Consider the following 17,025-nt stretch of genomic DNA (forward strand, 5'->3'; position numbering starts at 1 on the left):
AGTGTATTTTCGTGTATGCGTTTTATGTTCACTGAGGAGTGATTGGCTTTGTTGCTCGCGGCGGGCGCGTGGAAGTTTGTCTGTGTGTGTGCGAGTGTGGCTGTGAGAAAGCAAGTCCCGCGACGCCCGGTCGTGTTACGCGACAGGGTTTACACATCTGTTCTTTTCTCTAGAAAGGACGTAAATTTTCTTTAGAAATGACGTAAATTTTCTTTCGAAATGACGTAACACACGCAAGAGCTGATGAGAACGTGATAACTGTGAAGCGTGATTGGTTGTGGTGTGTCATGTGGCGTGACTGACCAATGGAACGCATGTTGTCCTGGAAAGATCTAGATGCAAGCTCAGCGCTTTTCGCTAGAGACTTTTGGGGAGAAGACATCAAAGTAACTTTGCAGTTTAAGTCTTCACTTCCTCCTGTTCTACCATTAGCCTCAGAAGACAAATAATCTTGAGGAAATAAGGACACAACCCAAGAGCGATTTAAGCCAGCACAGACGTACCTGCGCGTACCGGGAGAGCAACTTTCGACCTACGTAACAACGTAACGGACAAGCTGCTTTTGCCACCGGAATCGGCATTGATGTTCATGTGAGGAACGTCAGGTCTACTGGCGACCGTTCAAGGTGCACAGGGTGCACGGGGACGAGTCATGTGAGGAATCGTCCAAACCTTCTTCTTCGTACCTCTCTCGTCGCGTACCGGACAACAGAAGACCGATGTCCTAGAAGACTATTTCTTCTGCGGTGCGACGAGAGACATCTCGATACAGTGATAGCCATTGGGCGAGTTCTCCATACGGCGATAGCCATTGGACGAGTTCTCCATACGGCGATAGCCATTGGACGAGTTCTCCATACGGCGATAGCCATTGGACGAGTTCTCCATACGGCGATAGCCATTGGGCGAAAACAAGTGACAGAGGGTGTCCTGCAGGGACTCTACGCAGCGAAGGCACTTGGACAGAGCTAAGTGGCGTGGGCATGAGAACCGTACGGGAAGAGTGATTGTGCAGTGTTGTGAGTGTGACAGTTAAGGATAGATCTGACTCACTAGTTATCTAGATTAGGATTCAGGAGTGTAGTTAGGTAAACGGGACGACCTAGGTAATTAGCCAAGTTAGGGAATCAGCTCATTTGAAAACTTACCTGTTCTTGTGTATTCCCTTTTATCATTTGGTAATTTGGTTAATAATTTCTTAAATATACTTTATTGCCTCGTGTTGTTATTCGGGAGGATGCATATTGCATATTCGGGATGATGCGTATTGCGGGCTCAACAAGCTAATTAAAAAGTGTAGATCAACAATTTAGTATAGGCGCATGTGGAACCCTTACCCTTACCAAATCCACGAACTCCTGCCCCAGAGTTTACGACAGAAACAATTTTTCCCATAACATTGCCAAATGCTCTGATAGGGAAACGAACGATTGCCATTCCTCCCACTTCTCACACATTTCTTTAATCACAAAAATCACTACAGAAGAAAGGTAGCAAACAACCGATCGTAACTGTGTCTCGAGCTCGAATGATGCTTCGTCTGTCATGCTGGTCGGTCACGTGAGGGTGACGTAGATGTTGGTTACCTGAAGTTTTGTTCGGTATCCGGTGCAAATTTTTAACGAAATTTTTGTTCGTTTTCCAAAATGTTGGCTGTTGGAGGCGTTCTTTAGCCGACGTTCCACTGTATAAAATTTTTATTATGTTATATATTTTAAACAATAAAAAGTCCTTATCTGAATCAGTTATAACAATACTATAAAAATGCAATTCTGACAACTAGTCTTCTAACGAACAAAATTACAGGATTCTATCTCATACCAAATGCATGTTTTAAATGTAGTTGTATTTTATTAGCAATAAGACAACATGGAACTCTCCAGTGTAGGAGAGTAGTTTACTTCTGCTTTCCTAGTGGCAAGAGAGAATGTCGATGTTTGAAGATTTATATCTGAAAACATTAAGCATCATTTTATTCTCATATTTTTGAAATTCTTTTTTATGATCTTAACCTGATTGTAAAAGAAAAAATGTTGTCCTTTAAAAATTTGTATGGAGAGCTGAATAAAACTAATCATGGACGACGTGTGACAGACGTATTGTCCATTACACTACACAGCCACGCACGTTACTTCAAAACAACTAGCATAAAAGAGGAATTAAAGATATAGATATGATAACACAGTTACAAAATGTTAACACAACACAGCACTAGAGAAAAGGATCAGGTTATTCTTCCCGTCCCAGTTAAGAAAATACATCCCCAAAAAATCACTGTTTTCCTTTTCCCAGTTAAGCTAGTGGAGCCCCTCAATGAACCTGTAACATCACAAAAAAGGTGGTCGTCGTGAGATGCTCACACCCTGGCTCTCCTACACAAACCGCTTGTCATCAGCTCAACTTTACATTTCGTTCACATTAAACAAACATTTATATGAGAAACATGAAGCAAGTTTGTGAAACTCTAATGATCAGAGGCGACTGGTAGTTAAGAAAAAGTCTTTACATTAGACCCCGAATGTCGCCCCATAGAGAACATGATCCTTGAAAGCGGCAATGAACGTTGGCCCTAGACCCACGCGTGGATCAGAGGACGGCCATTGAGTACCAGACATCGCGCGTGAGACGGGAGACAGTAGCGCGGACCTGCTGCACACATAGACACGTCATTCACCCTTCACTCTGTCGGTGGCTTTGCTGCTTGCACATTAAAATTGAAGCTGAACATTCAAGCTGCCGACAATGGTGAGTTGGACAAACACTTCAGTGTTCATAGTTAAGCGATTGCTGTCAGATTTCACTTGTCGCATTAGCGAGGTGCACCAAAGGTTAGCTGCAGTTGAGAGTGTGTATTGTCTGCGTAAGTGTAAAGTCTTGTTTAGGTATTGTAAAGAAAATCTTTCACACATGAGTCAAGTACCCATTGGTTAGTTAGATGACAAAGGAAGATTGTAATAAAGTTTATAAAAGGTAGACAGACATTGTCAGCAAACAATAAGAAGGTACAGCAATAGATTGACATCGCGCTTATGGGAGAAGTAAGTAGAGATAAGCAAGTAATCCAACAGATAAATCAACTTTAGACAGGAGGTGGAAACATGCAATGAGAGATGTATTAACAGTAGCTGGTGAAAGAATACGTCAATGCCTTCTGCCACTTAAAGGAATGTGACGAGTGAACCACACTTCTGTCAACATACGCCATCTGGCCACCACACCCTCCCCCTTTTCCATTTTACTTGTAAGGTATTAATCTCACTAAAAATATAGAAAACTACATCTTAATCATTCTTATTTGATCTTTGTTTGCGATGTATGGAATGCAGCAATGCGTAAAGTTGACATGTGACATGTACTGAGAGTGTGACCGTGACACAAGAAATCTGTTTCCATTGGAAAGATAGCAGTCCTTTGTCTAGTGTCAATGGTGGAAGACTGACTTGCAAGACGGTGGCGGCCGCGGAGAACAAGAGAAGAACAAATTAGGCCCAAACAGGCTCAAACATCTCTAAAGTTTAGAATCTAAATGCTCATCATGCGTAAAAAAACACAAAAGATAGCTCACTGATCTGTCTGTTGGTTATCTAGCAATGTGAAAATTACTCGTTAAATGCAGGTCGTCCTATTTGTTTGTTTATTTTCAGAATTGCTGCTTCGTCGCATGTCTGTTTCTTGCTGTAGTGTTTATTTACCAGCTGGTGACGTGGCTGAGGTCACGCATACGTGTCGGCGACTACCACAAAAAGCACGTACTCGTGACAGGTTGTGACACAGGTTTCGGCAATCTGCTTGCTAAACGGCTCGACGGTGTGTATGCCATTTGTTGACTTCACAGCGAGACAGCCCGAGAATTTATATATGTATCATTATTTGGGTCCTAAATACTGCCAGTGAGAATACCTCACGGTCTGAACATCTTTATTTGACTCTTGTGACTAGGTATGCAACACTCAGTAAGACGCTGTCAGGATAGTAAACAATCAACACAAATACTAGCAAATGTTTGATTGATAATCTAAATGCTGTTTGTATTTCATTCTTTGACTTGTTATTGAACTGTAGTAATACATTCTAGTCTCGTAACATTGCGAATAAAGAAAACAACTACTTTGAGCTGATCTTCGAAAGAAGGTTCTGGTATACACAATCGCCTGATTAGGAAACGGCTGTAAGGATCCAGAGGGAAATAAAGCTTAGGCTAGACACTGATCCAGGGCTTCTGATTACGCAGAAAATTGCGTACAGTACGCATTGAAAGTTCGGAGGACCCCTTCAATTTTCGTCAGTGGGGTCCCAGGGGACCCCTTCAAATTTGGGCGAAGAACATATACAAAATTGGGTAGGTGTAGTGTCTGAAGTCGTAGAGTCTACGACGTAGACCAACCTATTGTTGTCGTCTGCTGCAAGGCGAGAGTTACTTCCCTTGCACTGAGTTTCTTTTCCCTTACCTAGAAGAGTTCCATTAAAGGCCGATATCTTCCCACCGGGGAGAAATGAGGGGTATCGTCCGTGCAAGGGAAGGTAGGAGTACACGAGGTGGGGACTGCCATCGGCCAGTCGTCTTCAATTACTACCCGGACAAAAGGCGGGGTGGACATCACAGGCACTGCCGACTAGCATGGCAATAAATCGTCTCCCTCACCCTACCAGTACTTGCGGTAGGGTCTGAGCGTTGATGCGAAACGACTTCTATCTGAACATTCTGTCGGGGTTAGGACTGACTGTATTCTCCACAAACAAACAAAGCTAGAATTTAAAAAGGAGAGAAGAATGAACAGCGCAAATGACACAAACATAAAAACAACTGAATTGATCGCATAATGGTCGGGTGAGATAAGCGAAGAAAGACACAGTGGGGGCAATATGTTGCAGTCGTGAATTGTTGGCCATTTGTCAAAGTTCAAAGACTGGACTCAAACAGAGTTGTACTTTAGGTCAGTCATCAGGAGGAATGAACTGAAAATATTAAATATTATTATCCCCTCTTATGAGTAAAGAAAGATGTAAGGAAAGACAGTATGTTCAGATAGAAGCCGTTTCGACTCACTTTTTCTTAGACCCTACATCAAGTACTAGTCAGCTGAGAAAGGCGTTTTATTGCTAAATATAGTTTGCAACTGAAACTCGTTTAATTTATTTGTACAGTTTCAAACACCTTCGATCCCCCTCCATCTCATGATTTACGTAACATTCAGAATCCACTGAATGTCACTGAGCTGAGGGCGCCAGGTCTTGCCGAGGTTTGCTTTTCTACCTTGCACCAGTTTTTTTATCCCAACTTTTATACTTTTAGCAACGTGCCACCTCTCGTTGATGTTTCTTACAACTCTAGTTCTCACTAACTTATTAATTGCCAGGTTACGGTCGAGAACTTCCTCTTGAATGATGGCATCTGAGGCATTCAGACTTTCATACATCCTCTCGCATCCACCACCAGGTGCAGCTTATTTAACTTATTTCAAAGATGTCGTTGACAGCGTGGTTAAATTCATTGCCTTAGAAACGTAAAGAAAGTGAACACCCCAAGTACAATGAGCATAAGTTCATCACAGATGCTTGCACAGACATCATGGCACAGAAATCTCGCCGTTTCTGACTAGACATTACAGTGCTTTGTGTGCCTGAAAGGCAGTTGAACAAAAAAGTTGATTTGTTGATTTTTTTTTTTCAAATTGTAAAGGGACCCCTTAGAGTTAGCCTGGGACCCCTTAGAAATCTGAAGAAGGGGTCCCTGGGACCCCAAAGAATTTAGCCTTAGCAGAAGCCCTGCTGATCCATATGCTGACGATGTTTTTCGCATTGTTGATTGTTGGCTTATTGTCTTTCATGTGCAGTGTATCCACACATGCAGCTGCACTTTGCTAATTCCATTCCTATGAGTAGTAGTAATCCTCATGATGTCATCATCATTTTCGTCTTATATATCCATACAAGTATATCTAACCTACTCAAATGTACTACCATTGAGGACACTCATGTATTTCTCCTGTTGCTCGCAGTGTTAGGGTTCCGAGTGTTTGCCGCCTGTCTGACGTCACAAGCGCGGAGAAACTGCAGGAAGAGACTTCTTCTCGCGTCACCACGTTGGTGCTTGACGTCACAGACGAGAAGAGTATCAGCGCCGCCAGAGACTTTGTGGCCGCCAGACTGCCGGAGGGTCAAGGTCAGGGTTAGGTTCAGATAAAAGTTTGTTATGCATTTGATTATCCAATCTGAGATGCTAATTATGGTAATGATGACATAATGCAACAATAAAATGTTTGTGTGTGCTGGACTCCACTAAAATATGCAACAAAATTCACCCCCAGTGGAGCAAAGAGCAAAATATTGAACCATAGTGCTACGAAGTTTTCATTTCAAGCAAGATGTAAAAAGTGCTTGCCATTTATGCAAATTAACACTAATTGTTACTTTTTTGACTTCTTTTGACTTTTTAGGACTAATAGGACGAAGTGTTTAATGCTAACCATACCTCAGATTTCTGTTGTCCGCAATTTATCTCTTTGCGCTCATGTTCAAACTTGTACTGATCCGAAAGCAATGAAGCGGCCATGTCTGCCTGGCTCTGTTTGAAGTCGTCTGTCCATCATATTGAAAATCATAAAGCGATGCTGACTTAGTATTTTAATAGCTCTTTATGTTCATATTATCTGTACACTGTCAATATTTAATATATTTTAGTTTTTCGAAAGCTTGATGAATTAAATATGAAATAAAACAAACTAAAACTTTCCCACTATCATAGAAACAATTCCACTTATTATCCTCTGTCAACCTTTAAATAGTATTTACTGTTCCTTTTTAGTGTAGAAGCATTTACATAGGGAATGTAGTCATCTTAAAGGTTTACTGCCTTTTTAAAATTGCTTATACCATTGAATTTATAAATCAAAAGTATAATGAAATCAGTGTTTTGGTTAATACCATTATTTTATTTCATGTCATTTGAGTTATAAACATCAAATCATCTTGTTCGTTTAAATGGAAAAGAGCTCAGAAATATTATAAATCGCATTTTCTTAACGGTTTTTTTTTTCATTAGATAACTGAACTCCCAAGGAATAATACATCGTAAACTAAAATTTAAAGAAATCTATTGTACCATTTTTTTTAAAGAAAAAAGCTACAAAATTTTTAAAGAATGTTTTAAACAAGCCTCAACACAGCACATCTTCATGAGTTATTAACTATTTCATCAAAAGATAAAGTTCATTCAAACGAATTGCAATAAGCAGTGACAAGAAGTGACAAAAAGTGTACACAAATATTTCAAAAACTATTGTCCAAATATTAAAATGCTAGAAAAACACCAACATTTTGCATTCTGAAACAAAAAATTTCTCTTCATCATTAACATTTTGATACTGTTTGTAGTAAACAACACTTCCTATTTACCCACTGCGCTGTCATTAAGGGTGTGAAGACGTAGTCTTAGTCATGTGATAGACATTCTTGCTTCTATGGACGACCATGTGTGTTTTGACCGCACTTCGCACAAACGCATAGAGTGACGAGTGAACACTAACACTAATGTGAACACTTGGACTTTTGCGCTGTTGGAAGGTCTGTGGGGTGTTGTGAACAATGCGGGCATCGCCGGTCGTTCCGGTCCCAGCGAGTGGGTGTCACGTGATGGGTATCAGACATGTCTGGCGGTCAACCTGTTGGGCCTGATTGACGTCACTCGGACTTTCCTGCCGCTCGTGCGTCGCGCGCGAGGACGTGTTGTGAACATCTCGAGCATGTTGGGAAGAATCGCCGTTGGTAACTCTCCTTACTGCGTGTCTAAATACGGCGTGGAGGCTTTTTCCGACTGTCTTCGGTACGTCTATACTCACAGATAGTCTGACAGGCGGCAGAGTGCGTGTGTGTGATGACGACAATCCATTCCCATACTTGTTTTTATTCAAACAGATTTATTTAAGAATTTTAAACCCTTGAGATATGCTAATAGTAAACAGTGTCATTCTTGAATAAGTGTTTCCACATTTGATGTAATCCTGTCACTGACAAAGTATATTTGATCATAGAAAGTCCAAGAACCGTCATAGCTATCATGCTTTGGTGAATAATTTTGGCAGGAGAGAAGTGTACAGACAGGGGGTACTGGTGTGCATCATAGAACCTGGAGTCTTCAAAACAGATATGTTCAGACATGATAGTCTATTAAAGTCACTTAAGATGTCCTACGATGCCACATCCGCTGACATCAGACAACATTATCCAGACTTTACGGTGGAAGCATGTAAGCTCAGTTTGCTTTTTGCGCTATGTTTACTTTTTCGTACGTTAAAGAATTGACTATTAAGTTTTTAGTCTCATACTGAAGGTTTAAATAAACACAGTTATATTTGTTAATGTTTAATATTACTTTTCTAATTTTTTTAAAAAATTGATTATTTTTAGAATAACATGTATTAAACAAGATGGAGTTGAGGTGATAAAGATACAATAGTTTAACGTCAACGCCATTTGTTGGTGGTGAATGTATCAAGTAGTATACTGTGTTGGTGATTAAAATTTGGTTAACTGAAAATAAATAGGATTAGATCCAGTGAAGGTCACTTCTAATGACTAGCCACGCGACCGACAGACTAGCTCGTACCTACATCCACCAGTGTAACCGTTATTTCTTGCCATTCATCGTATTCAACAAGATGGCGGTAGAAGTTCTGTGGTGAGCTACTCGACAAGAGTCTGACGTTGATTACACAAAACAATGTTCTCTGCATGAATGTTTCTCATCTCTCTAATTAATTTTGTTAGTAGACAAGCTGATCACCAGAGCCTCTGCCATGACTTCAGCAAAGCTGCACCTGGTGGTGGACGCCTACGTCTTGGCTCTGACGTCACGGTTCCCGCCGACAAGGCAGCTGGTGGGCAGTGACGTGTGTCTGTTCTACCGCCTGCTGTGGAACTTGCCTACGCCCCTCACCGACTGGATTCTCGTCAAATTACGAGAGTCAGCTGCATACTGATAGCAAAGACCTAGTCTACTTTGACATCAAACAGTAATACTAGAAACATACATATGATTAAAGCTTTTTCTAACAGATCCCGATACTTAAAAGATACATATACGTAAAATAACTTAATAAGCACACCTGCTTTCATATTTGTCCTTGAAGTTTTCTTTTAATGTCCACGTGATAAAGATACGATTAAAACAAAACTAAGAAACTGAATAAATGCAATTACTTGCCTCTTTTCCTGATTTCGTATTTATTACTTTCACTTGCATTACCATCAATTACTTACACTTGGTGACGTATGTGTCCAGGTGATCCATTTGAAATCTATGCTTTTCCATACTATTGGGGGGTCTCCATCTTTTCATTAAGGCCGCAGAGAGAGTAATAAGTTTCGTAGTGATATTTCAGTTATGTAAATTACTGGCAACTGTATGATGTGAAGCGATTTTCATAATAATGATGAGGAGTGGTTCTACAGAAAAAAAAGTACACAAGTTTTCTGCGAAAGGGAAAATCTAAAGAAACAAACCGTTGACAAAAATCTTTCGATTTCCTCCTGAACTATTACCAAACTCCACAGAGATGTGAGAAAGAACGTGGAGATAATGTGATGACGATTAAGACGATGTTGCAGGAGTCAAGCTACTTTTAAGTGGTCCACCCTGTCAAAGGACTAAATGAGCATTAGGGAGACGAGTCGCGAACAGATTTGAACGGCATTACGAGCGCTCATCAAAAAGCAGTTTAAATAGAACATACAGTATTAGATAAAAAAAAAATACATATTCCGGATGTATTTATGTGAAAAGGCACGAGAAATATTATTCTATTTTTTTTAAAATTCCTGATCATAATACAATTTTTCCAGAAAGCAGGAAGTGGAGTATTTCTAAAATTCGTGTTCGTCTGTGTGAACTGAATAAGAAAAAAAAGTGCAATCCTCGGTAAAAGAAAGCAGACAGGACACAATGTGTTGTTGCTGAATGTTCTGTTTGACACTCAGAAGAAGTTAGTTGCTAAAGATAATGGCTACAAACGCCAGTGGATTGACTTTGTCCGGAGATGAGTATAAGAGTTCTTTGTTCAAACGAGCCGCGCGAATTTCGTTCACACACAAAGACTCAAGAATTGGCTCAAGCAGTTTCAACAGTGATTGTTATCTTGTCACTTGTACAGCATAGCAAGTCTTGGACTCAACAAAACGAAGAGATCTTCCTACAGCAGTGCCAACGATACAACAGCACGAGCTGTTAAAACCAACCACAGGTGCTGGTAAAAAGGCTTAAACAAAGATCGAACACTAGATATACAACATCGACACTCTATACACCGTTTGGTCTACAAGCGCATCGTGACACAGTCACAAACACATCATCAGTCGTATTGTCATTCAGCACAATGCTAACAACAACTGTCAGCGTGAAGCTTGAAACAGCAAAAATAGAACTGTGGGGGACAAACATATGAGGACCTTAAACGGGAACACGTGCGAGTAAACAAAATAGCCAAAGACTTTTCTACGAACGATTGCCACTCACCCCGGCCCCCCTTCGCACACATTTCTCTAATCACAAAAATCACTAGAGAAGAAAGATAACAAACGAGCGATCGTAACTGTGTCTCGAGCTCGAATGATGCTTGGCCTGACATGATGGTCGGTCAACGTGAAGGGGACGTGGCTGTTCGTTATCCGATGGTTTGTTTGGTATCCGGTGCAAATTTTTAACGAAATTTTTGTTCGTTTTCCGAAATGTTAGCTATCGGAGGCGTTCTCTAGCCGACGTTGCATTGTACACAATTTTTATTATGTTATATATTTTAAACAATAAAAAGTCTTTATCTGAATCAGTTAAATTAATACTATAAAATTTCTGACAACTAGCCTTCTAACAAAGAAAATTACAGGATTCTATCTGATACCAAAAGTACATTTTAAATGTATTTGTATTTTATTAGCAATAAGACAACATGGAAAACTTAAGTCGAATGCATCAACTTAGTAACAGACAATTATAAAAAGATGGTAGTCGTAAGGTGCTCACACCCCGGCTCTCCTATACAAATCGCTTTTCATCCGCTCAACTTTACATTTCGTTCACATTTAAGCAAAAATTTATTTGAGAAATATAAAGTGTTGTTTATGACACTATGGTGATCAGATGCGACTGGTAGTTAAGAAAACGTCTTTATATTAGAACAGCGGTTCTCAACCTTTTACTAGTGACGCCCCCATGACGAACAAAGGTACGTCCGGTCACGCCCCCTTAGCCAGCAATGTAAGCTAATTTCACTAATACTGGTAAAAGAACTTTAAAAAAATAACCACCTTCGCGGGTGGGTGGGGGTGGGGGGGGGGAGCGCGCCACACCATTTGAGAACCGCGGCTTTAGACCCTAAATGTAACCCCATAGAGAACATGACCCTTGAAAGCGGCAATGAACTTTGGCCCTAAACCCACGCGTGGATCAGAAGACGGCCATTGAGCACCAGACATCGCGCGTGCGACGGGCGACAGCAGCGCGGACCTGCTGCACACATAGACACGTGATTAACTTTCACTCTGTGGGTGTCTTTGCTGCTTGCACATCAAACTCCAGGCTGAACATTCAAGCTGCCGACAATGGTGAGTTGGACAAACACTTCAGTGTTCATAGTTAAGCGATTGCTGTCAGAGATTTCACTTGTCGCATTAGCGAGGTGCACCAAAGGTTAGCTGCAGTTGAGAGTGTGGATTGTCTGCGTAAGTGTAAAGTCTTGTTTAGGTATTGTAAAGGAAATCTTTCACACATCCTGTAGTACCCATTGGTTAGGTAGATGACAAACGAAGACCGTAATAAAGTTGTAGATAAAAGGTAGACAGACATTGTCATCAAACAATAAGAAGGTACAACAATAGATTGATATCGCGCTTATGTAAGTTATCGCGCTGAGTAAGTTCAGATAAGCACGTAATCCAACAGATAAATCAACTTTAGACAGAAGGTGGTAACATGCAATGGGAGATGTATTAATAGTAGCTGGTGAAAGAATACGTCAATGCCGGCTGCCATTTGAAGGAATGTGACTAGTGAACCACACTTCTGTCAACATGCGCCATCTGGCAGATGACACACCACACCCTCCCCCTTTTCCATTTTACTTGTAAGGTATTAATCTCACTAAAAATATAGAAAAGTGCACCTGAATCATTCTTACTTGATCTTTGTTTGCAATGTATGGAATGCAGCAATGCGTAAAGTGCTTCTATGTGACATGTACTGAGAGTGTGACCGTGACACAAGAAATCTGTTTCCATTTGAAAGATAACAGTCCTTTGTCTAGTGTCAATGGTGGAAGACTGCCTTGCAAGACGGTGACGGCCGCGGAGGACAAGAAAGAGAAGAACAAATTAGGACCAAACATACACAAACATGTCTAAACGCTCATCATACCTAACGAAACACAAAATATAGCTCACCATCTTTGTTTGTTGTTATCTAACAATGTGAAAACTACTCGTTAAATGCAGGTCGTCCTATTTGGGTTTTTTTTCAGAATTGCTGCTTCGTCGCAGGTCTGTTTGTTGCTGTAGTGTTAATTTACCAGCTGGTGACGTGGCTGAGGTCACGCATACGTGTCGGCGACTACCACAAAAAGCACGTACTCGTGACAGGTTGTGACACAGGTTTCGGCAATCTGCTTGCTAAACGGCTCGACGGTTTGTATGCCATTTGTTGACTCCACAGCGAGACAGCCCGAGAATTTATATATGTATCATTATTTGTGTCCTAAATACTGCCAGTGAGAATACCTCACTGTCTGAACATCATTATTTGACTCTTGTGACTAGGTATGCAACACTCAGTAAGACGCTGGCAGGATAGTAAACAATCAACACTAATACTAGCAATGTTCGATCAATTATAGAAATGCTGTTTTATTTCATTCTTTGACTCGTGATTGAACTGTAGTAGTACATTCTAGTCTAATTCGTGAAAATGCGAATAAAGAAAACCACTACTTTGAGCTGATCTTCGTAAAATAGGTTCGGGTATACACAATCGCCTGATTAGGAAACGACTGTAAGAGGCAAAGCAAAGCTTAGACAAGACACTGATCCATTTGCTGACGATGTTTTTCGTATTGATGATTGTTGGCTTATTGTCTTTCATGTGTAGTGTATTCACACAGGCAGCTGCACTTTGCCAATTCCATTCTATTAGTAGCAGCAATCATCATGATGTCATCATCATCATTATTGTCATCCATGTCTATACAAGTCTCTATCACCACCATTGAGGACACTCATGTATTTATCCTGTTGCTCGCAGTGTTAGGGTTCCGAGTGTTTGCCGCCTGTCTGACGTCACAAGCGGCGGAGAAACTGCAGGAAGAGACTTCTTCTCGCGTCACCACGTTGGTGCTTGACGTCACAGACGAGAAGAGTATCAGCGCCGCCAGAGACTTTGTGGCCGCCAGACTGCCGGAGGGTCAAGGTCAGATAATAATTATACAATCAATTATCCACGCTGAGGTGCTAATTATGGTAATGATGACATCGTGTTACACATTAACTGACTTGTGTGCTGGACACCACGAGAATATGCTATTTTCTTTGACTTTTTACGCCTGACATGACGAAGTGTTTAATTGCTAGCTATACCTCCGATTTCTGTTGCTCGCAGTTTGTCTCTTTGCACTCGTATTCAAACTTGTACTTATCTGAAAGTAATAAGTAATGAATTGACCCTGGCTGACTGTTTAAAGCCGTCTTGCTGTCCCATTGGAAGTCGTAAAGCAATACTGTCTCAGTATTTTAATCATCACACCATCATCTTGTTCACCTTAATAGAAAATAGCTCAGAAATATCAGAATCCGAATTTTCTAAAGATTTTCTTTTTTTTTTAGTTAAAAACTGAACTCAACAATATTTTTCTTACCAGTGAATAAAACATCGTAAAATCTAACCTCAAGAAATGTATTGTATCAATCTTTTTTTCACAAAAACGCTATAAAATTTGCTAAGAATTGTCTAAACAATCCTCAACACAACACATCTACATGAGTTATGAACTAATTCATCAACAGATAAAAGTTGTTTCAAACATATATTGCAATAAGCAGTGACCAGTTAGGCGAATGACAAAAAGTGTACACAAATATTTCAAAAACTACTTTTTTGGCGAAAACATAAACTGCTAAAACAACACAAACATTTTGCACTCCGTAATACAAACAGAAAACATTGTCTTCATCATTATCAACGTTTTTATATTGTTTGTAGTAAACAACACTTCATAGTTACCCACTGCGCTGTCATTAAGGGTGTGAAGACGTAGTCTTAGTCATGTGACAGACATTCTTGCTTCTATGGACGACCACGTGTGTTTTGACTGCACTTCGCACAAACGCATAGAGTGACGAGTGAACACTAACACTAATGTGAACACTTGGACTTTTGCGCTGTTGGAAGGTCTGTGGGGTGTTGTGAACAATGCGGGCATCATCGGTCCTCTCGCTCCCAGCGAGTGGGTGTCACGTGATGGGTATCAGACATGTCTGGCGGTCAACCTGTTGGGCCTGATTGACGTCACTCGGACTTTCCTTCCGCTCGTGCGTCGCGCGCGAGGACGTGTTGTGAACATCTCGAGCGTGTTGGGAAGAATCGCTGTTGCCCACTCACCTAACTGCGTGTCTTATTATGGCGTGGAGGCTTTCTCCGACTGTCTTCGGTACGGCTATACTCACATAGTCTGACAGGTGGCAGAGAGAGAGTGTGTGTTGTGATGACGACAAACCATTCCCATTCTTGTTTTTATTCAAACAGATTTATTTAAGATTTTTAAACCCATGAAATATGCTAATAGTAAACAGTGTCATTCTTGAAGAAGTGTTTCCACATTAATTGTAATCCTGTCACTGACAAAGTATATCTGATCGTAGAGAGTCATAGAACAGTCATAGCTATCATGATTCTGTTGATTATTTTTGGCAGGAGAGAAGTGTACAGACAGGGTGTACAGGTGTGCATCATAGAACCTGGAGCCTTCAAAACAGATATGTTCAGACAGGATAGTCTATTAAAGTCATTTAAGATGTCCTACGATGCCACACCCGCTGACATCAGACAACATTACCCAGAGTTCACAGTGGAAGCAGGTGAGATGAGTTTTCTTTTTGAGATATTTTTACTTTTTCTTATGTTAAACTATTGACTATTAAGTTTTTAGTCTTATAATAAAGGTTTAAATGAACACGGTTATATTTGATGAGTTTAATATTAATAATCTGAGTTAATAATCATTATTTGAAGAATATCATATTAAACAAAATAAGTGCAAATGCGATATATAAGGAGAAGTTTAATGTCTACGTTATTATTTACTGGTAAATGTATCAAGCAGTGTCCTAGTTTTGATTAAAATTTGGTAAACTGAAGGAATAGGATTAGAACCAGAGAATGACACTTCTAATGACTAGCCACGCGACCGACTGACTAGCTCGTACCTACATCCACCCGTGTAAATATGGACGTGTATAGGAGGATTGTGGTCTGTCTGCCAAGTCCAGCGTTTAGCCTCTTGCGAAGTTTTCCTCTGTTTGTCTCGGTGAGCATAAGCAATGAATGTTACTAAACCGGAAGCTTTGTAGTCTCATGCCTCGTTTTAGTAGTTAATCTGAAATGTGAATAAACCGAGAGATTTATACACCATTATCTCGTTTTAGTAGTTGACTGGAAAAAAAATTGTCTGGCAGCAGTCCAGTAATACAAGTTTGTGGTGTAATCGTTATTTCTTGCCATTCATAGTATTCCACAAGATGGCGGTAGAAGTTCTATGATGAGCTAATCAACAAGAGCATAACAAAACAATGTTCTGTACGAGTGACTCTTGTCTCTCTGTTTAATGTTCGTTAGTTGACAAGATTACCACCAGGACCTCTGCCATGCGTTCGCCGAAGCTGCACCTGGTGGTGGACGCCTACGTCTTGGCTCTGACGTCATGGTTCCCGCCGATAAGGCAGCTGGTGGGCAGTGACGTGCGTCTGTTCAACCGCCTGCTGTGGAACTTGCCTACGCCCCTCACCGACTGGATTCTCGTCAAATTAAGAGAGTTACTTGTAAACTAATAGCAAAGACCTAGTCTACTTTGACATCAAACAGTAATGCTACAAACATACATATGATTAAACTTTCCCTCACATATCAAGATACTTAAATCTCTAATTAAATGTTTCACATACGAAGAATAATTTATTAACAAGCATACGTGCTATCCTATTTGTTGTCGAAGATTTAAAGGCTCACTTGATGAAAATATATATGTCTCGAACAAAACTTCGAAAGAAAATAAATCAAAATATTTGCTTTTCAAAATGTCTCTTTTCCTGAATCCGTATTTTCTATTTATTACTTTCACTTACATTATTATCAATATTTACACGTGGTGACATGTGTATAGGTGATCCATTTGAAGTCTATGCTTTTCCATCCTATTGGGATTCTCCATCTTTTATAAGTGCTGCTGAAAGCGAGAAGTGTCTCAGCGACATTTCAGTTATGTGAATTACTGGCAACTGTATGATGTGAAGTGTTTTTTTTTTTTTAATAATGAGTGTAAAAAATTGGTTCTGAAGTGGTTCTACAGAAAAAAACTACGCAATTTTAATGCGAATGGGAAAGTCTTAAGCAATAAACTGTTTACTTAAATCTCTTGATCAGCTCCAGCAATGGGACAAAACTCCTTAGAGGCGCGAGAAAGAACGCGGAGAGATGTTGCAGGAGTCGTGCTACTTTTAAGTGGTCCACCCTGTCAAAGGACTAAATGATCATTAGGGAGAAGAGAAGCAAACAGATTTGAAAGGTATCACGAGCGCTCAGCAAAAAGCAATGGAAATAGAGCAGAAAGTTTTTTTTAAAAAAAACATATTCCGGACGTATTATATGACGAAAAGGCACGAGAAATATTCTTTTAATTCTTTTTATTCCTGGTCATTATTAAAAAATGTCGAGAAAACACGAAGGGTAGTATTTCCAAAAAAAAAGCGCATTCTATGTGAGCTAAATTAAAAGAA

The 17,025-nt window shown here is 40.2% G+C and overlaps 1 protein-coding gene across 1 annotated transcript; it reads left to right on the forward strand.

Annotated features, from left to right (window-relative positions):
• The first annotated feature begins 2,726 nt into the window (after positions 1 to 2,726).
• Positions 2,727 to 16,327, forward strand: LOC112563791 (17-beta-hydroxysteroid dehydrogenase type 6-like). The gene is made up of 6 exons (XM_025238123.1): positions 2,727 to 2,745; positions 12,507 to 12,669; positions 13,283 to 13,447; positions 14,426 to 14,684; positions 14,948 to 15,111; positions 15,869 to 16,327. The coding sequence occupies exons 1-6, from the start codon at positions 2,743 to 2,745 to the stop codon at positions 16,078 to 16,080; spliced, it is 966 nt and encodes a 321-aa protein (XP_025093908.1). The 5' UTR covers positions 2,727 to 2,742; the 3' UTR covers positions 16,081 to 16,327.
• Positions 16,328 to 17,025: the final 698 nt, after the last annotated feature.

Source organism: Pomacea canaliculata, linkage group LG5, assembly GCF_003073045.1.
Source record: "Pomacea canaliculata isolate SZHN2017 linkage group LG5, ASM307304v1, whole genome shotgun sequence".
Classification (NCBI taxonomy): domain Eukaryota; kingdom Metazoa; phylum Mollusca; class Gastropoda; order Architaenioglossa; family Ampullariidae; genus Pomacea; species Pomacea canaliculata.

Excerpts from the sequence above, each read along its gene's own strand:
- LOC112563791 (XM_025238123.1), top strand. Across the intron at positions 13,448-14,425 it reads CAGACTGCCGGAGGGTCAAG|GTCTGTGGGGTGTTGTGAAC; the intron begins GTCAGATAATAA and ends CGCTGTTGGAAG. Across the intron at positions 14,685-14,947 it reads GCTTTCTCCGACTGTCTTCG|GAGAGAAGTGTACAGACAGG; the intron begins GTACGGCTATAC and ends TATTTTTGGCAG.